The following is an 18,107-nucleotide window of genomic DNA, read 5'->3' as shown; positions in this document are numbered from 1 at the left end:
TCATAGGTTTGATTTTGTAGGCGGCTACGCGCTACTTAAAGTCGCGTGTCTACGATTCTAATGTGCGGAAGACCTTGTTTTGTTTTCAGAAGACCTTCGCTTCGGACCACATTCTGTCCCTTTAAAAAAAAGCGTTAACTTCTTTTGTTTCTCGAGGTTCCTTTTTTCCATCATTTTCATAGGTTTGATTTTGTAGGCGGCTACGCGCTACTTAAAGTCGCGTGTCTACGATTCAATGTGCGGAAGACCTTGTTTTGTTTTCAGAAGACCTTCGTTTCGGACCACATTCTGTCCCTTTAAAAAAAGCGTTAACTTCTTTTAATCCTTTCTCCCCTATCTACCTTTTTCCTTCTCCATCCTCAAGCTTTTCTCAACTTCCTCTTCCCTTTGTATGACTACATAACTGTAATTAAACGCCTCCTTCCTTCTCCATCCCTTTTCTCAAGTCTTCCTCAACCTTATACCTCCACTTCTGCTTTGGTCTGTCTTTCTCTCCCCCTATGACTAGATTTTCTACTTTTTCACCTATGTATGTACATTGTACAATGTACATGACTAACATGACTGTAACTCTCCTCTCTCATCTTCCCATACACCAAACCATCTCTTCTACCACACTATCATCACTTTGCAACTCTCTACCTTGTAGGTACCTAACCTAATGATGTCATTATGAAGAACTAAGCGTAATCAATTAATTTTGCATACACACGTACCTCATAGCTTTTAACATTCCATGAACATTTCTTAGCTCCAATGAATACTCCTGGCAGAAGAGTGAATGAATAATATGCCAAGAATGTGCAACAACGTTGAAGATTTTCTGCGCAGCCTGCGGAGATTCCTAAACAATGCTGCAGTGGCACTCTGGCGTTCCTTTCATTCTGTGGAAAACTGTTTTGGTATACGGGGTTTCCCCGTAGATAAATCCCCCCGTACTCACTTTCTTGCTTTACTTTCTACCTGTATGTATTTCAAATATTTAGATGATTCAATTAAGAATGATCAAGGAAGATTTCTGGATGAAATTTATGATAGTAAGAGTGTATTGTATTTGTTGTGATGCCGGGTTTGCTCTGGTCTTGCATTGTCATTTTCGGGCATTATTTGCAGAAAATTTAAGTATGTTGATATTTCATAGACGTCCAGGTTACTGACCCCTTGCCTTGGTGCATTGTTGAAATAAATACCCAAATAGAGGTACGATCAAATTCAATTATCTGGTTTGTGCAAATTGCGCAAGAAGCACCTGAACGCAACTTTACCTAATGTTACTACCACCTGAACACATGTTAACCTAAACCCTAAAGTTACCAGTTGTTCAAAACGCCAAAATTCAAAATTCCAAGTCACTCCCGGTATAGGCATTAGGCACCGGACTGAACGCAACTTTACCTAATGTTACTACCACCTGAACACATGTTAACCTAAACCCTAAAGTTACCAGTTGTTCAAAACGCCAAAATTAAAAATTCCAAGTCACTCCCGGTATAGGCATTAGGCACCGGATTCTGAAGAATCCCAGAATCCTGCTGTTTTGCCTCGTGCTTCGCGCCATGCCGGTTTTACAATTAAATCTCTACAATAAGTTGTTTTGTTTCAATTTTCCATTGTTGGAATTTCTTTTCCCTCGTTTGGTTTAGATCAGAATCCACCAGTCACGAAAAGATAGTTCTAAGAATCTAAGCAGATGAAAAAGCTTGAAGAATCCCAGAATCCTGCTGTTTTGCCTCGTGCTTCGCGCCATGCCGGTTTTACAATTAAATCTCTACAATAAGTTGTTTTGTTTCAATTTTCCATTGTTGGAATTTCTTTTCCCTCGTTTGGTTTAGATCAGAATCCAACAGTCACGAAAAGATAGTTCTATTCTAAGCAGATGAAAAAGGCGTTCAGTTCAGATCTGTCATGTCATCGGCATTGGCATTGTTCATCAGGGAATTCTCTATCAGATTCTGTGAATATCTAATACAAGACGCTTTTTAGCCCTGACTCTTATGATATGAAGCAATGCGTTTTGTGACTTTAGTTCAGTTTCTCAAGTCCTTAGGGGGCTAAGTACGAATTGGGACCAAATATTCATGGTCCCTGAATTTTCAGAATCCGGGCAAAAGACATTTCTTACCAAGACTCCCAAGTATACTGGAGAGCAAAAAATTCAGGACTGCCTTTCTGGCAGACTCTGTTTGAAAAATATTTCCAAACATATTTTTGGTGCCACCCAAATGCTCCTATCGTTTTCAAGATACCGTCTTTGGTTTTCCTAGCTTTCTCTATTTTCAAGAATTTTCCCCGGTTTTACGTTTTGTGCATGGCCGTCCGCGCCGGGCCCTGACTCTTATGATATGAAGCAATGCGTTTTGTGACTTTAGTTCAGTTTCTCAAGTCCTTAGGGGGCTAAGTACGAATTGGGACCCAAATATTCATGGTCCTCGAATTTTCAGAATCCGGGCAAAATATTCAGGTAAATCTCATAAAAAGTCCTATATAGCTATTCCAATTTGAACCAATTTATGCATAATGTTCCACCAAATCCTTGCTGTATGAATGCTAAGTATGATTTTCAATGCCAGTTCTACAGAATATCCTGTACAAAGTATCGTATCTCAGCAACTCTTTCGCGTGATTGTTTCCCGCGAAATTCTCATAATCACTCGGACTTGAGTACATGACTGACTTGCTGCACATAACATGATCTCTGAGTATCCTTAGGTATACAGAAATATATACAACCAATCTATTCAACCGGTTCCAGTGTGTGTTTCTTATTAAAACTCCCGCGCGCAGTCTTACATAATCATGAGATCATCATTTCCATTATCATCATCGTAATCATTATCATTATTATCATCAAGAATATCTTAGTGGTCTCCTTCTGCATCTGGAACACCTATCGTGAGTAGTTCGAGACTTGGAGTAACTAAATTTTTGATCCAAGAGGGAGAAAAATGTGTTCATTGACAGTTTGTCTTAGGGAGACTAGGGACACCATATTTTCAATTTTTTACACTAAATGACCTTCATAATTGGTTTTTAGGAAATAACAGTTGTTGGGTTGGAAAGACAAAGTTATCCGATTAGTTTTTGAAGCTAATGTTTTTCGCTCAAAACTCGAGCTGAAATAGAATGACTGATAGAATGAACAACACCTGTCACTTAAGAATCCAAAGTGTGTTGATGTACCAAGGTTTTATATTGTTAAATATCTAGGGTTAGGTATTTCAACTCACCTTCATTCACGCTTTTAAAATTTGCAAATCTGTGTAATAAAATTTAAAAACCGCATCGAAATACATACCTCATAAACCGATTTGCATGCTCCAATTTATTCTCTTGACTCTTGTACAAGTTTTAAACAATTGTTCCATTACACTTGGAATATTTACATCAGTACTTTTGTTGTAAGTTTTATTACTATAGATAACTCGTAAGTTGTGTTTCTTGTAATTTATTCTAGTTCCACTGAGAAGATGCAAGACGAAGATAGGTCACTTGTGTTGAAGTTGTGTTTCATGAATGGATGGTTATTGTTTCCTACCGCAAGGTGCCTAGACAGTTATGTAGATATGGAGCTGTTTTGTTGATAGTAAGGAGTTAACATAACTGTAATTAAACGCCTCCTTCCTTCTCCATCCCTTTTCTCAAGTCTTCCTCAACCTTATACCTCCACTTCTGCTTTGGTCTGCCTTTCTCTCCCCCTATGACTAGATTTTCTACTTTTTCACCCATGTATGTACATTGTACAATGTACATGACTGTAACTCTCCTCTCTCATCTTCCCATACACCAAACCATCTCTTCGACCACACTATCCGGACCTCTGGACTGTCAGTCCCAAACCACGAGACCTGTAGGGGTCATCCATCCTCACCTGACGATAGCAATAAGGATATTTACTGATGGTTTATTGTTTGACACCTCATGCAATGGAATGACAGAATAAAAGTTGCCTACTGGAGAACCGACCTTGAACTGAGCACCATTGGGGTCACAGCACAGTTTATGTTCATACAGGGTACCCAGGAGATTAGTCTCCAAGCTGGACGTTGCTTAACTTTATGGGACTAGAAGTGATGGTATTTCTCGAGGTTCCTTTTCTTCATCTTATATCTCCTGTAGTACTGCACAAAAATCACGGAATTGAATAGGGAAGATCATCTTGAAACCACCAAGATTGAATTCACATCAGCTTCCATAATTAATGATAATTGATTAATGATATTAGATATCATCTACCAATAACAGTAATAGGATCGTAGTAAAGCAACAGGTCTGGAAACACGTTACCCTGTCTCATCGCAGGTCGAGAGGTGGTTTCGCTGCACAAAAATCACGGAATTGAATAGGGAAGATCATCTTGAAACCACCAAGATTGAATTCACAGCTTCCATAATTAATGATAATTGATGAATAATATTAGATATCTACCAATAACAGTAATAGGATCGTAGTAAAGCAACAGGTCTGGAAACACGTCACCCTGTCTCATCGCAGGTCGAGAGGTGGTTTCATCGAAAGTTTTGCAGAAGGTCGTCGTAGAATTGAGTGGTTTGCTATTTCGGTATGACGACTCGGTTGATTCGTATGCCATTGGATTCTGAAAGGTGACTGCACGATTCTCTCACGTTTATGAAGCCTTGGATGTTTTGTGTTTGATGAACGGGATGTATTAAATGTTGCATAAGAGAGGTTATTATCATTTATCAGTGTAGGTACTTAGCTATTTACTTACAACCCATGTATTTTGTGTACATGTGTACAAGTGTACAACCAAATGTAAATTTATCATGAGAGAATCCTGGATATGACAACCTGTGATTGTTCTTGGGGGATCTGGGAAAACATTCTCTTTTCTCTCTCTACCCTTCCTCTCTCCCTCCTACCTTCCCTGTCTCCCTCCTACCTTCCCTCTCTCTCTCCTACCTTCCCTCTCTCTCTCCTACCTTCCCTCTCTGGTGACTGCACGATTCTCTCACGTTTATGAAGCCTTGGATGTTTTGTGTTTGATGAACGGGATGTATTAAATGTTGTATAAGAGAGGTTATTATCATTTATCAGTGTAGGTACTTAGCTATTTACTTCCAACCCGCGGATAGGTATTCTATCTGTGTATTTTGTGTACATTTGTACAACCAGCAACTGATGTAAAGTTATATCATGAGAGAATCCTGGATATGACAACCTGTGATTGTTCTTGGGGGATCTGGGAAAACATTCACTTTTTTCTCTCTCTATCTCCCTTCCTCTCTCCCTCCTACCTTCCCTGTCTCCCTCCTACATTCCCTCTCTCTCTCTTCCCTCTTCCCTCCCTCTTCCTCTTCCTCTCCCTACCTACCCGTAGGCTCAGATTATTTTTTTATTTAGGTACATTAAAGAATTGACGATCAAATAATCTGCTTCGACCAAAACATGAACCCCAGACATCTTTTCTTGGAGCACCCAGGACCACTTTTGCTTTTAGTTGTGACAGCCAATGAAAAACTTTCTAGTCGACGATTTTATAATTTATGAGTACACAAATTTCAACTATCTTCTTCTTTCTCTCCCCCCCTCCCTTTTCTCTCTCCCCTCTCTTTCTCATTTTTTTTCTGCTTGTCTTTTTCTCCCTCCCTCCCTCTTCGCTTCATCTTTACGAAAACTTTTCTGGGAACATTCTTCTAATCTCTCCGTTCTCCCTCTCCATTTTTTCGCTAGTATAGGAAGAGGGTAGGGATTGAAAAATGATAGCGAAAATCCCTCGTGAAAAATCCCTTATAACCTTATACTTAGCAAAACTACTTGCAATATCATGTACCCATCTACTTGATGATGAATCAGAAATACACCTATTAAAAATCATAATATTATGAAAGAAAACAGATGCGTTGAACTGTGCAATGTTGTGTCTGTGTCTGTATCCTAATGTATGTCATCTATGTCATCCCATTGTCTTCCTACGTAGATACATAAATATACGATAAATACATGAATACTAGATACATAACCTGATAGTGTCAACGTAGATACATAAGATACGAGACTTGATAGAACGATGAGTGAATTTTGCACATTGCAAAATGATACACAGTCGCTCACACACGTCTCGTGGTTCTATTCAGTTCCCTCTCGCTACTCGATGCCAAAATATTTTGGAAGCTTTATTTTAAGTCCCCTTTACGGGCTTGAGATGATATTAGGGGAAGGACAGAAAAGAAGACATTAAATGAACGAATAATGCGAAGTGAACCTACTTTGTAAGCGCCAGGTTTCGGAGGCAACTCCCGTCCAGGGCGAACTTTATCCTGAAATATTTAGGTTTCGGATTTGCTGGCTTTCTCCTATCCAGTCTTTCTTTCGCTCGAATTTGGCACGACAAGACTTCCGTTGTAACAGTTCCCTTTATCAAACCTCCTAAAAAGTCTCAAGGTGAGTCCACATATAGTCGATGGTCGTCGATCGATCATCGAAGTCGACGGATGTGTTGCTGTGGACACACCTTTACAGTATTCTTGAGAGTTAATTGCGACCGTTCTGCAATTGCAGATTATATTTGCAAGTGTTGCTTCTTGTTCATAGATGAGAGATAGGAAGGAATGACAGGGACCTTATAACCTTATTTAATACATGATACAGAAACATGAAACATGACGTACGAGTCTATGATATCAACATAAGAGACAGGATATTTCATTTCATGGGCACTATTCCATTCCGCCTATCCCCACCATTACCACCTGAAAATTTCAACAGGAAAATACGTACGGCTTAACCAGTTGAAACATTTGCAGAAATACCTACTTTACCATGAAGCTATGCCGGGATCGATTCATAAATAAACATGATGAGAGTTCAAACTTAATGAAAAACGTAAACACTGATAAGAGACCATGATCAAAGTCGATCAGTAGATGAGTAGGTAAATAGCAATGCGATGACTAACTGTGGTAAGTAGATATCTGAAATGACTAGTAACTCGATATGAGGCGAAGTATAGCTCAGCCTATCAGCCATATCACTATCACACATTCACATATCAGCCTCTATATTAAATTTATATGTGTACAGGGTGTCCAATTGTAACTCAATCAATTTCCTTCTTTGTATTTTGTTTTAAGCACCTTCCCACCTTCTCATTACTTTTTAAGTGGTAATCATAGAATTACAAGATTCTTAGACAAGTATGTACCTACAATATATATATGTATTATAGGTATCAGTTATCAATACTAACCGAAGTATGTAAAAGTTACTATAGAACATAAAAATAAGCATCATTCAATAGGATAAGGAAAGTCGTGTGATGTTCACACCAGATTTTTTTTTCAACAATTAAACTAATTTGAAAACTTGGTAAGTGTTATTGAAGTTCCAACACGAAAAGATGATAAGTAAATATTGAACCTTGGAACTTTTGGTGACAGTAAGTTCTGTACTACGAAAGCAGAAGTTCTGTAAATATGACCCTTTTATATTGGTGGACAGCAGAAGTGTCTTGTATTTTTTGAGACCACCCGGGAAAGTCGAAAGCCGCACACAATTTTGCAAGTCGTAGAGGTGCGTATTACAAAGTCTTTGCAAATATGTATTCTCCCTGCAAGTGTCTTTGTTTTGATTGTCTGAATGGTAAATTCATGAGACGTTTTAAGTACCTATACCTACATACTTCTGATAAGGCTCAGAATCCCGAGTTTGAATCTCAGAATGTATCATCTTCTTTGCTGTGACTCCTGCAAGGCACATCAACCCCCCAAAAACGAGCGTACAAGTTTCACAAAGTCAAGAATTCAGCAACAGAGAAAACGCCTGGAAAGCACGAAACGCACATAAATTACAAAACAATATTGAAAGAAAGAAAAGAAAAGCTCACACACACACAAATTCAGACAAGTTTATCTACCTGGTGCTAGCGTTTTACATTTGATACGTGTGTTTTATTTATTGATTTTACAAAAAAAAGGAAAAACTGACCATCGAAATTTTGACCCGATTACATTACTTTCCTTCCTATAGGATAAGGAAAGTTCAAAGTTATCAAAGTCGAGAGACGGTGACATTCATGTGTTCAACGTCGCTTATAATACTCCCCTCCCGTCTGTCATTACCTCCCCTATCACCCCTCTCATTACCTCCCCTACTAGGTACCCTTTACATTACTTCTCCTTCTACCCCTTTCATTATCTCCTACTACCTTTCACATTACTCTCCATTCTCCCCCTCTCATAACCTGTCCTCCAACAGCTCCCCCTCTACCCTTCTCATTACTTCCCCTTTCTACTGCTCTCATATTACCGCTCCTATTACCCCTTTCTCATTACCTCCCCTACTTTACTGTTCTCTTGACTGCGTTCCTCTCCCCTCGCATTATCCTCCCTCCCTCTCATCCTGTTTCGTGACATTCATAACCTACCGTCCTACCCCTTCTTTCATTACACCCACTTCTTCCCCTACAGGATTCCCTCCCCTCCTTTTTACCTCCATTTACCCCTCCTCGTTCTTCTCCTTTCTTCTTCTCTGTGAAATCTGTGACTCTCTTTTCTCTTTCCTCCATTTTCCTGTCTCATTTTCTTACCCTCGCCAGTATCTTTTTCCTTCTCCATTATAACCTACCGTCCTACCCCTTCTTTCATTACACCCACTTCTTCCCCTACAGGATTCCCTCCCCTCCTTTTACCCCTCCTCGTTCTTCTCCTTTCTTCTTCTCTGTGAAATCTGTGACTCTCTTTTCTTTTTCTTCCATCATGAGACAGGAATCATTTGCTTACCCTCGCCAGTATCTTTTTCCTTCTCCATCCGCCCGTCCACCCTCCCTTTCCCCTCCTTTTTCAGTGAAATGGAGAAGAGGGGAAGTGAAATCCCTTTACCCTCTTTTCAGTAGAGAAGACGGGAAGTGAGATCGAAATGTAGGGTACGCTGGAGCCACGAGAACATGAATCTAGGTTACTATAATTGAGCCTAACCCCCCACCTCTTTCCCCTCTCTCCCCTACTTTCTTTTTACACTTTTCTTCCCTTTTCCCCCTCCCGTTCCTCCAGTGCATTTTGCTGCACTTTTTTTCTCGAGTACAACGGAATCGAGGGAGAGAAAATTGCTGAGAGCAGACGAAACAAGTGGTGAGATGGAAGAGAGAGACAGGAAGGAAATGAGAAGAGAAGGGGAGACAGGAATGAATGAATGAGATATGAACGAGAGGAAATGAGTGAGGGTCTTTTTTCTGTTTTTTAAATGAGTAGGAAAATCCTGGCCCAAGTGACATATACGGTATCCGTATACATATAGTTCTTGCTGTTGACATCTACAATCTACATAGATACGTTTTGGGGTTCTTGAAAATCAGATTTTTAAAGTAATTTATAGACGGAACTTTCGCACAGGAGTGTGCTCGGTACGCTGGAGCCACGAGAACATGAATCTAGGTTACTATAATTGAGCCTAACCCCCCACCACTTTCCCCTCTCTCCCCTACTTTCTTTTTACACTTTTCTTCCCTTTTCCCCCTCCCCTTTCTCCAGTGCATTTTGCTGCACTTTTTTTCTCGAGTACAACGGAATCGAGGGAGAGAAAATTGCTGAGAGCATACGAAACAAGTGGTGAGATGGAAGAGAGAGACGGGAAGGAAATGAGAAGAGAAGGGGAGACAGGAATGAATGAATGAGATATGAACGAGAGGATATGAGTGAGGGCTCTTTTTTCTGTTTTTTAAATGAGTAGGAAAATCCTGGCCCAAGTGACATATATACGGTATAGTTCTTGCTGTTGACATCTACATAGATACGTTTTGGGGTTCTTGAAAATCAGATTTTTAAAGTAATTTATGGACGGAACTTTCGCACAGGAGTGTGCTGACAAGGATGAAAATTATTCTTACTTACCAGATCCTGGTGGATCGTAGACGTACACAAAAAGCCCAGTTTGAGGCCTGGGTGTTAGGTGAAACAGCATTAAAAAAACAATAGTCCGTCCCTTATACCTTTTTATTACTATTGTAATTATAAAGGAAGGACGGACTAAAAAGGGGTAATATTAATATACGAATCCGTGCTGACAAGGATGAAAATTATTCTTACTTACCAGATCCTGGTGGATCGTAGACGTACACAAAAAGCCCAGTTTGAGGCCTGGGTGTAGGGTCAAACAGCATTAAAAAAACAATAGTCCGTCCCTTATACCTTTTTATTACTATTGTAATTATAAAGGAAGGACGAACTAAAAAGGGGTAATATTAATATACGAATCTCTGGAGGATCGTTGAAGATAGAGAACGGATCTGGAGGGGTGACCATTTGGGACATATCGTGCTGCTAGACATACCAAGGTGTATTCAGCCTCATAAGGACATAACTGCCCGAGTGTGAGGTAGTGAGATTTGCACCTGCGAAACTTACTAAACAGCAGACCAGCTAGTCCGCTAAACTAGAGCTTAATCCCGGGTCAGTTATCACGTCACTGCCTTGCTGATTAGAAAACAAAGGCAGCCAATGTTTTGAACTCGGGTAAAAGTTCCTCATTACGATCAGCATCGTCTGCTGACTCGGAAAGATAGAGGAAATCTACACCGGGATATTGTTGGAGCAGCAGTGGGGTGCACTGTGAATATAGGGTGGTTGAGATTCATGGACTCTTCAATAAGGCCAGCCATTCACGATCAGTTTTAACTGACAGTTTGAACTGTCAGTTAAAACTGATCGTGAATGGCGGTGAACTGACAGTTCGATTGAACTGATGGTCTAAACTGAGGATTATAAAAATTTTATATTTTTAACTGAAGATACTTGAACTGACAGTTGAAACTGATCGTGAATGGCTAGCCTAAAGAGTTCTCTCGCGGCTTTCATTCATTCAGCACGATTTTTCCCCAGTTATTTTCGGGTCGACTATATATTTATTCAGTCAGTTAAGTTCAATTTAATTTGTATTGGCTTAAGAGGGCTAATTAAGCTAACGAGCTGTTTGAGGCTAGAAAGAAGGTTGGTGAAATCTGAAATCCACCATTATAGTTTGGCCCTAAAGTTATTGGAATAAATAAATGGAACTCGTACATACCAGCCAATCAACTGAGACTTTCGTATGCCTGTCATTCACGCTCAGACCTTCTGCCAGACAGCCGGAACTGAAATAACTTCCGACCGTAGTCTTTCAGACGGTCTGAACTTGAGTGACCAGCCTCATGGAGCAAGGACTTGTCCCTAAACCCGTGATTTACCTTGAGATAGGATTTGGACCACCCTGTCCTTTGTCATAGAAACACACACATCCTGGATGCACTACTTTTTTATAGTAATGAAGAAAAATATCCCGGTCTCTCCTTCCTGGATTTGCCTTCTACACCATCTTCACACCCAAACTATATGCAGGTGCATCGCCCAAATAAGTAAATATTTCTAGTTTTTCAAATAGTATTTTTCTGAGGGAGAGAGAGAGAGAATGGAGAGGGGAGAGTGAGAGAAAAAAGGGAGAGAGGCTAATCCGTTTTTATTTATTTATTTATAATAATACTACAAGCTTGCTACATAAATGAATGAATGAGATACTAGCTCACCGCTCCTACCCATTGACCCATGGTGTGTTGTTTTTCCCACGAAAAACTGTTTTCCCAAAAGCTCTGAAATACACGTAAATACTCGTAAATTTAGTACAAGAAAGTCCAAGAATTAAGAGAAGTTGTTCCAAGTACATAATCCAAGTGGAGAGAGAACGCCAAATACTCGTAAGGTGAGAAGTTGTTCCGAGTAATCCAACTCGAGAGAACGCCAGTATGGAAGAGTTATATCGTACAGAACAATGCTGACTGACATGAAGATGGATTTCCCTCGTTTTAGTCCTATATAGCTTCTCCCTGCACAAAAGGGAAATTAGGTCAAACCCGTGAGGGGAAAAACAGAAACAAAAGGGGAGAAATATAAAGGAGCAGGCCAGACACAGACTGAAACGCTGGAAAATCCACGAGGGATATAATCTCTTTCACTCGAAACGGACCTTACCTCGAAACAGTGTTGCCAAGCGGATCTTATTTTCCCTACACTCGAAATGGACGTTACCTCGAAACAGTGTTGCCAAACGGATCTTAATTTCCCTACACTCGAAATGGACGTTACCTCGAAACAGTGTTGCCAAACGGACCTAATACCTTGTTGCCAAGCGTACCTTACCTCGTTGAAACAGTGTTGCCAAGGCTTCTCTGACTGGGGAGAAAATTCCAAGGTATAATCATATTTCCATTTCATATTTTTACATTCGTACAGAAAGGTCCAGGAAGATGAGTATCGGGACTGAAAAGTCTCAATCTCGTTTCCTCCAGTTATACATGAGATTTTTGTTCATATTAAGGAAAGTAAAAAAGGAGAAGAAAAAAAAATGGAGGGAAAAAAACAAGTTGAGGTTTTTTTCGGTGTGTAAAAGGCACATAAAAGTTACGCAGATAAATCTAGTATCTAATGTTCTATGGAAACTTTTTTGCGCCTTATTCCGTTTTTTGGAGATCAGTGCTGAAGGTTCTTTCCGGACGAGAGGTCTATGAGAAACCAAATTGAGCACTTGCGAATGCGACTTGTAGACCCGGCTACTAATAAATTGTGCCATTTTTCCCCCGCACACTTTTGCATTTTGAACCCTTCACTTCGGAGGCCATATTAGGCTTTTAACCACCTTGTTCGGTTTCCAATATTCTTCACTATAAAACAACATTTCCTAGAGTATCCCCCGAGTTCCCGAGAACAACTTAGCCACTGTTGTTTTCCTTCCGAAATGCGAAAGTTTTCACAAAAAGCTGCATGATATAGGTATCAAGGCCACATACATACTTTGAATTTCACCCATCTGTTAGTAAATATTGGTGCCTAGCCTGGATAGAGACATATTCATATAGGGTACCTATGTAGTATGTACCTAATCATCTACTGGTATGCCCTATCAGTCTGATTTGTGATTTGGTCTTGGGTTTAGTTTAGTTCTTTTGAACTGTTTTGTTAGAATTTCGTGTGCTTATATTTTTCAAATCCATCTGTTTTCAGGTATGTGTGTTACTTCTGTTTGTACCTATGAAGGGGGACGGTCGGTCAAAATGCTCAGTAAGACTTTCCATAAATTTCCAATGTAAAGTAAGTAAAAGTAACTCCTGTAAGTTCAAGGGATCTCCCATAACTTCTTGGGGATTACCATAAATCTGATCAGATTTAAGTATTTAGATACATAGCGTGGGTAAATAGCGATTAGTTACCTTAGCGTGACTATAAAATACAACTTCTCTAGAGTCCTCGTTTTGTGATCCAAAATCCACTGGTTGAATTCCTTGGGACCCTGCAGGAATTTCACTAGAATAGCTCCCTGTGCTCCTTCACGGCATAAAGCCAATTACCATGTGAGACTCACAGTTGAATACGCGTCAAAAGCACAAAAAAGTAAAAAAAAAAACAAGCTCTGACGTCACGCGTATAATTGAGGGGAAAAACAGAAACAAAAGGGGAGAAATATAAAGGAGCAGGCCAGACACAGACTGAAACGCTGGAAAATCCACGAGGGATATATAATCTCTTTCACTCGAAACGGACCTTACCTCGAAACAGTGTTGCAAAATGGATCTTCCTTTTCCTTGAACTCGAAATGGATAGACTTTACCTTGTTGAAACAGTGTTGCCAAACGGAACTGACCTCGAAACAGTGTTGCCAAACGGACCTAATACCGGATCTTCCTTTTCCTTGAACTCGAAATGGATAGACTTTACCTTGTTGAAACAGTGTTGCCAAACGGAACTGACCTCGAAACAGTGTTACCAAACGGATCTTATTTTCCCTACACTCGAAATGGGCGTTACCTCTAAACAGTGTTGCCAAACGGACCTAATACTATTTTCCCTACACTCGAAATGGGCGTTACCTCTAAACAGTGTTGCCAAACGGACCTAATACTTTGTTGCCAAGCGGACCTTACCTCGTTGAAACAGTGTTACCAAGGCTTCTCTGACTGGGGAGAAAATTCCAAGGTATAAAATTTCTACTCGTATTTTCATTTCATATTTTTACATTCGGACGGAAAGGTCCAGGAAGATAAGTATCGGGACTGAAAAGTCTCAATCTCGTTTCCTCCAGTTATACACGAGATTTTTGTTCATTCCAGGAAGATGAGTATCGGGACTGAAAAGTCTCAATCTCGTTTCCTCCAGTTATACATGAGATTTTTGTTCATATTTAATAAGGAGAAGGAGTTGATTCCCAGAATTCAGGAACTGCACAGCATAACGTACGTACATAAATAGAGAATTTCTTCCCCTTCGGAAATTTTTCCGCACAACATACAGCAAACAGCGATAGGGGGAAAAAAAGTTTCAAGGAAAATGTCACAGTAAACTAGCAAAGCAGGATAGAAATTCGACGAGGAAAAGAAAATATAATACGAAAGGAAAACAGATTTTGCTAATTTAAATTCAAAACAAGAAAAAAAATTATAGTAAGAAGAAGAAAATTGTTCATATTTAATAAGGAGAAGGAGTTGATTCCCAGAATTCAGGAACTGCATAGCATAACGTACGTACATGAATAGAGAATTTCTTCCCCTTCGGAAATTTTTCCGCACAACATACACCAAACAGCGATAGCGGGGGAAAAAGTTCCAAGGAAAATGTCACAGTAAACTAGCAAAGCAGGATAGAAATTCGACGAGGAAAAGAAAATATACGAAAGGAAAACAGATTTTGCTAATTTAAATTCAAAACAAGAAAAAAATTATAGTAAGAAGAAGAAAGAATGGAGGGAAAGAAAAGACAAAAGACACAAAATGTTCGAAATAAAATGAGACTAAAAAAAAAGTGTATTCGAAAAATAAAAAATGAAAAATTTGTCGTTCTCCCAGGATCATCATTTTGAAGGAGAAAAAACGTAGGAAAGAGAATATTATAAAATATACCGAGGTAAGAGAGAGGGGATGAAAAAGGGAAGAAAGATGATGGGAGAAGAAAATGAAAAATTTGTCGTTCTCCCAGGATCATCATTTTGAAGGAGAAAAAACGTAGGAAAGAGAATATTATAAAATATACCGAGGTAGGAGAGCGGGGATGAAAAAGGGAAGAAAGATGAAGGGAGAAAAATTTTCAGGGTTAGGGGATATAGTAGAGCGGGATATTTATTGTGTGTATACAGAAATGGGGCCCCTATAGGAACTGAGGGGCGAGAAGAGAGCCTTGTGGAAGCGTATAGGGCCAAAGAGAAAAGAGGGAGGAAAAAGCTTTATTTATTACCCGGAGCTATACGAAATTTTATTTTTGCCTTTGCTCTGTTCATTTCCATTTCCTATTATGATATCTCCCTCACTTTTTTGTTCTTTTTGAATTAAAGGTCTCTTTAGAGTCTATATCTCGTTCGAGTGTTTGTGTTGTTGTGTGAGCATTTTCCAGGTATGTACCTACCAGTAATTGTACAACTTTTTTGTTCTTTTTGAATTAAAGGTCTCTTTAGAGTCTATATCTCGTTCGAGTGTTTGTGCTGTTGTGTGAGCATTTTCCACTTTTTTGTTCTTTTTGAATTAAAGGTCTCTTTAGAGTCTATATCTCGTTCGAGTGTTTGTGCTGTTGTGTGAGCATTTTCCAGGTAGGTATGTACCTACCAGTAATTGTACGTATGTCATAAAAAGAAAGAGGAGAAGGAGTAAAAATATCGAGTGAAATGAAAATCCTTGTGTTGTTTTGTACTCTTTGTGATCCGATTCCGCATTTAATAGCCTCTCTGCTCCTCTTTATCCTCCCATGCTTTTCCACTTTCTATTACACTAGTTGTTTGGGGCTCAGTGGGAGATTTCTTTACAAAACATTGTGAATGTGCTTTTTCCACACTTTATTCTGAATGTAGAAGAGGAGGAGTAGTAACACCAGCTCACAGTGGTGAATGACGGATAGAGTTAGAGAGGTTGCCTCCTTGAAACTGTCATAGGTTGAAGTCACTCCTGACATCAGCATCATCTCCTGTAGACAGAAATATACGCCAGGATTTGGTGCAAATTATTTTTATATTTGTAGAAAAGGCAATAATCCCTTATCATAACATGTCCTAAATCTAAAAGGAAAAACATCAGACTCAAATCTGTAAGCTGGAAGAGTGTTTTGGCTCGTTGAATCTATCTCTTTATATCCATCCCACTCCCTCCTCTCTCTCTTTCTTAAAAATATCGAGTGAAATGAAAATCCTTGTGTTGTTTTGTACTCTTTGTGATCCGATTCCGCATTTAATAGCCTCTCTGCTCCTCTTCATCCTCCCATGCTTTTCCACTTTCTATTACGCTTGTTGTTTGGGGCTCAGTGGGAGATTTCTTTACAAAAACATTGTGAATGTGCTTTTTCCACACTTTATTCTGAATGTAATGAAAGAAGAGGAGGAGTAGTAATACCAGCTCACAGTGGTGAATGACGGATAGAGTTAGAGAGGTTGCCTCCTTGAAACTGTCATAGGTTGAAGTCACTTCTGACATCAGCATCATCTCCTGTAAACAGAAATAATATACGCCAGGATTTGGTCCAAATTATTTTTATATTTGTAGAAAAGGCAATAATCCCTTATCATAAAATGTCCTAAATCTAAAACGAGGAAAAACATCAGACTCAAATCTGTAAGCTGGAAGAGTGTTTTGGCTCGTTGAATCTATCTCTTTATATCCATCCCACTCCCTCCTCTCTCTCTCCCTCCCTCCATCCCTTTCTCTTTCTCTCTAGTCTGGTTGTGTGAAGTACCCGTCAGTTTAACCCATTAATCAACAAGAGCAAAAAACCTGGTGGGAGAGAGAAAGAGAGGGGAGGGAGAGAAAGAGAAAGATAATTTGAGGGCCTGCACATAATTGTTAAATCGATTCGTGTCACCCTTCCCCTCTCTCTCTCTCTCTCTCTCTCTCTTTCTCATTCCTACAAACACACTTTTCCATTTCTTAATAGAACTAGTTCATCTCTCTTCCCCTCCTTCATACCTTCTCTCTCTCTTCCTCCCTCTCTCTCTCTCTCTCTCTCTCCCTCTCTCATCTTCTCCTTCCTTTCTTTTCTTCCTTCTATTTTACCTTTTTCCCTTGTCTAATCCTGTCTTACTTTGTCTCCCTCTTCTATGTAGGTACATAATTCATATCTTCAAATCTCTCTTTCTCTCCCTTTCTCTTGTTCTTTCTTTATCCCTCTCTCTCTCTCTCTCTCTCTCTCTCTCTCTCTCTCTCTCTCTGTCCCTCTCTCTCTCTCTCTCTGTCCCTCTCTCTATCTCTCTTTCTCTCTCTCTCTTTCTCTCTCTCTCTCTTTCTCCCTCTCTCTCCTCGTCTCTGTCCCTCTCTTCTCTCTCTCTTCTGTCCTTCTCTCTATCTCTCTTTCTGTCTCTCTCTTTCTCTCTCTCTCTCTCTCTCTCTCTCTCTCTCTCTCTCTCTCTCTCTCTCTCTCTCTCTCTCTCTCTCTCTTTCTCGCCTACTTCCGTGGCTTTGATTTGAATTTGAATCAATGACTATCTGTAATCTCCTGCTTATGAGTCGATTATCACTATGCCAAGTTTCTAAGACAAATTCCTTCTGCCTAATATCTTTTCGTATAGAATACTATGTATACAGGTACCTTTTACATACAAAGGTTTGAAAATATACATAGTTTTACACTAAACATAGAGATATTCGTACATACTCAGAGGTACGAAAATATAGCACTAAACATAGCTTACATTTACATAGATATATTCATACCTCCTGAGTCAGAAACTCGGAACATGAGAAATTCTGACACGGCGAGCGAGCCGGGCAACCTGGGTAAAATGTTACACGAAACAACAAGATTAATGTCTGCCCTAATAGACCTATTAATACTCGGATTAATTATCTCGCTAATAGCTCGGTACCTAGAGTCATTATTTCATTAATGACGTTTTACATCATAATACAGAATAGATTAACATAAAACCTGATGTTTAAAATATTCGGATGGAATTTCATTATAAAACTTTGTTGAAGATGAATATAATTATGAAGAGGCGATTATATTGTTGAGTGATTTTATTCGCGTATTTGTAGCGTTTTAGCATTGTTTTACATTATAATCGCTTTCCAGGCGGAATCCAAATCGGCAGGAAGGTACCGGGTTCGATTCCATCCACCATCCATCGAAAATTGCACTCCTATTTTGTTGGCAAAATGG

At 39.5% G+C, this 18,107-nt stretch overlaps 1 protein-coding gene across 1 annotated transcript in view; it reads left to right on the top strand.

The window, feature by feature from the left end:
* The window catches only part of LOC113469663 (Krueppel-like factor 6), a 32,942-nt gene extending 19,611 nt beyond the window's left edge, over window positions 1–13,331 (top strand). The window contains exon 2 of the mRNA XM_026827526.1: window positions 12,984–13,331. Coding sequence (XP_026683327.1) covers window positions 12,984–13,133 — 150 coding nt within the window. The 3' untranslated portion in view covers window positions 13,134–13,331. The remainder of the gene's footprint in view (window positions 1–12,983) is intronic.
* The last annotated feature ends 4,776 nt before the right edge of the window (window positions 13,332–18,107 follow it).

This window comes from Diaphorina citri, unplaced genomic scaffold, assembly GCF_000475195.1.
Source record: "Diaphorina citri unplaced genomic scaffold, Diaci psyllid genome assembly version 1.1 scaffold1178, whole genome shotgun sequence".
Classification (NCBI taxonomy): Eukaryota; Metazoa; Arthropoda; class Insecta; order Hemiptera; family Psyllidae; genus Diaphorina; species Diaphorina citri.
The sequence above is the reverse complement of the archived record's forward strand: the minus strand, read 5'-3'. Positions and strand labels throughout refer to the sequence as shown.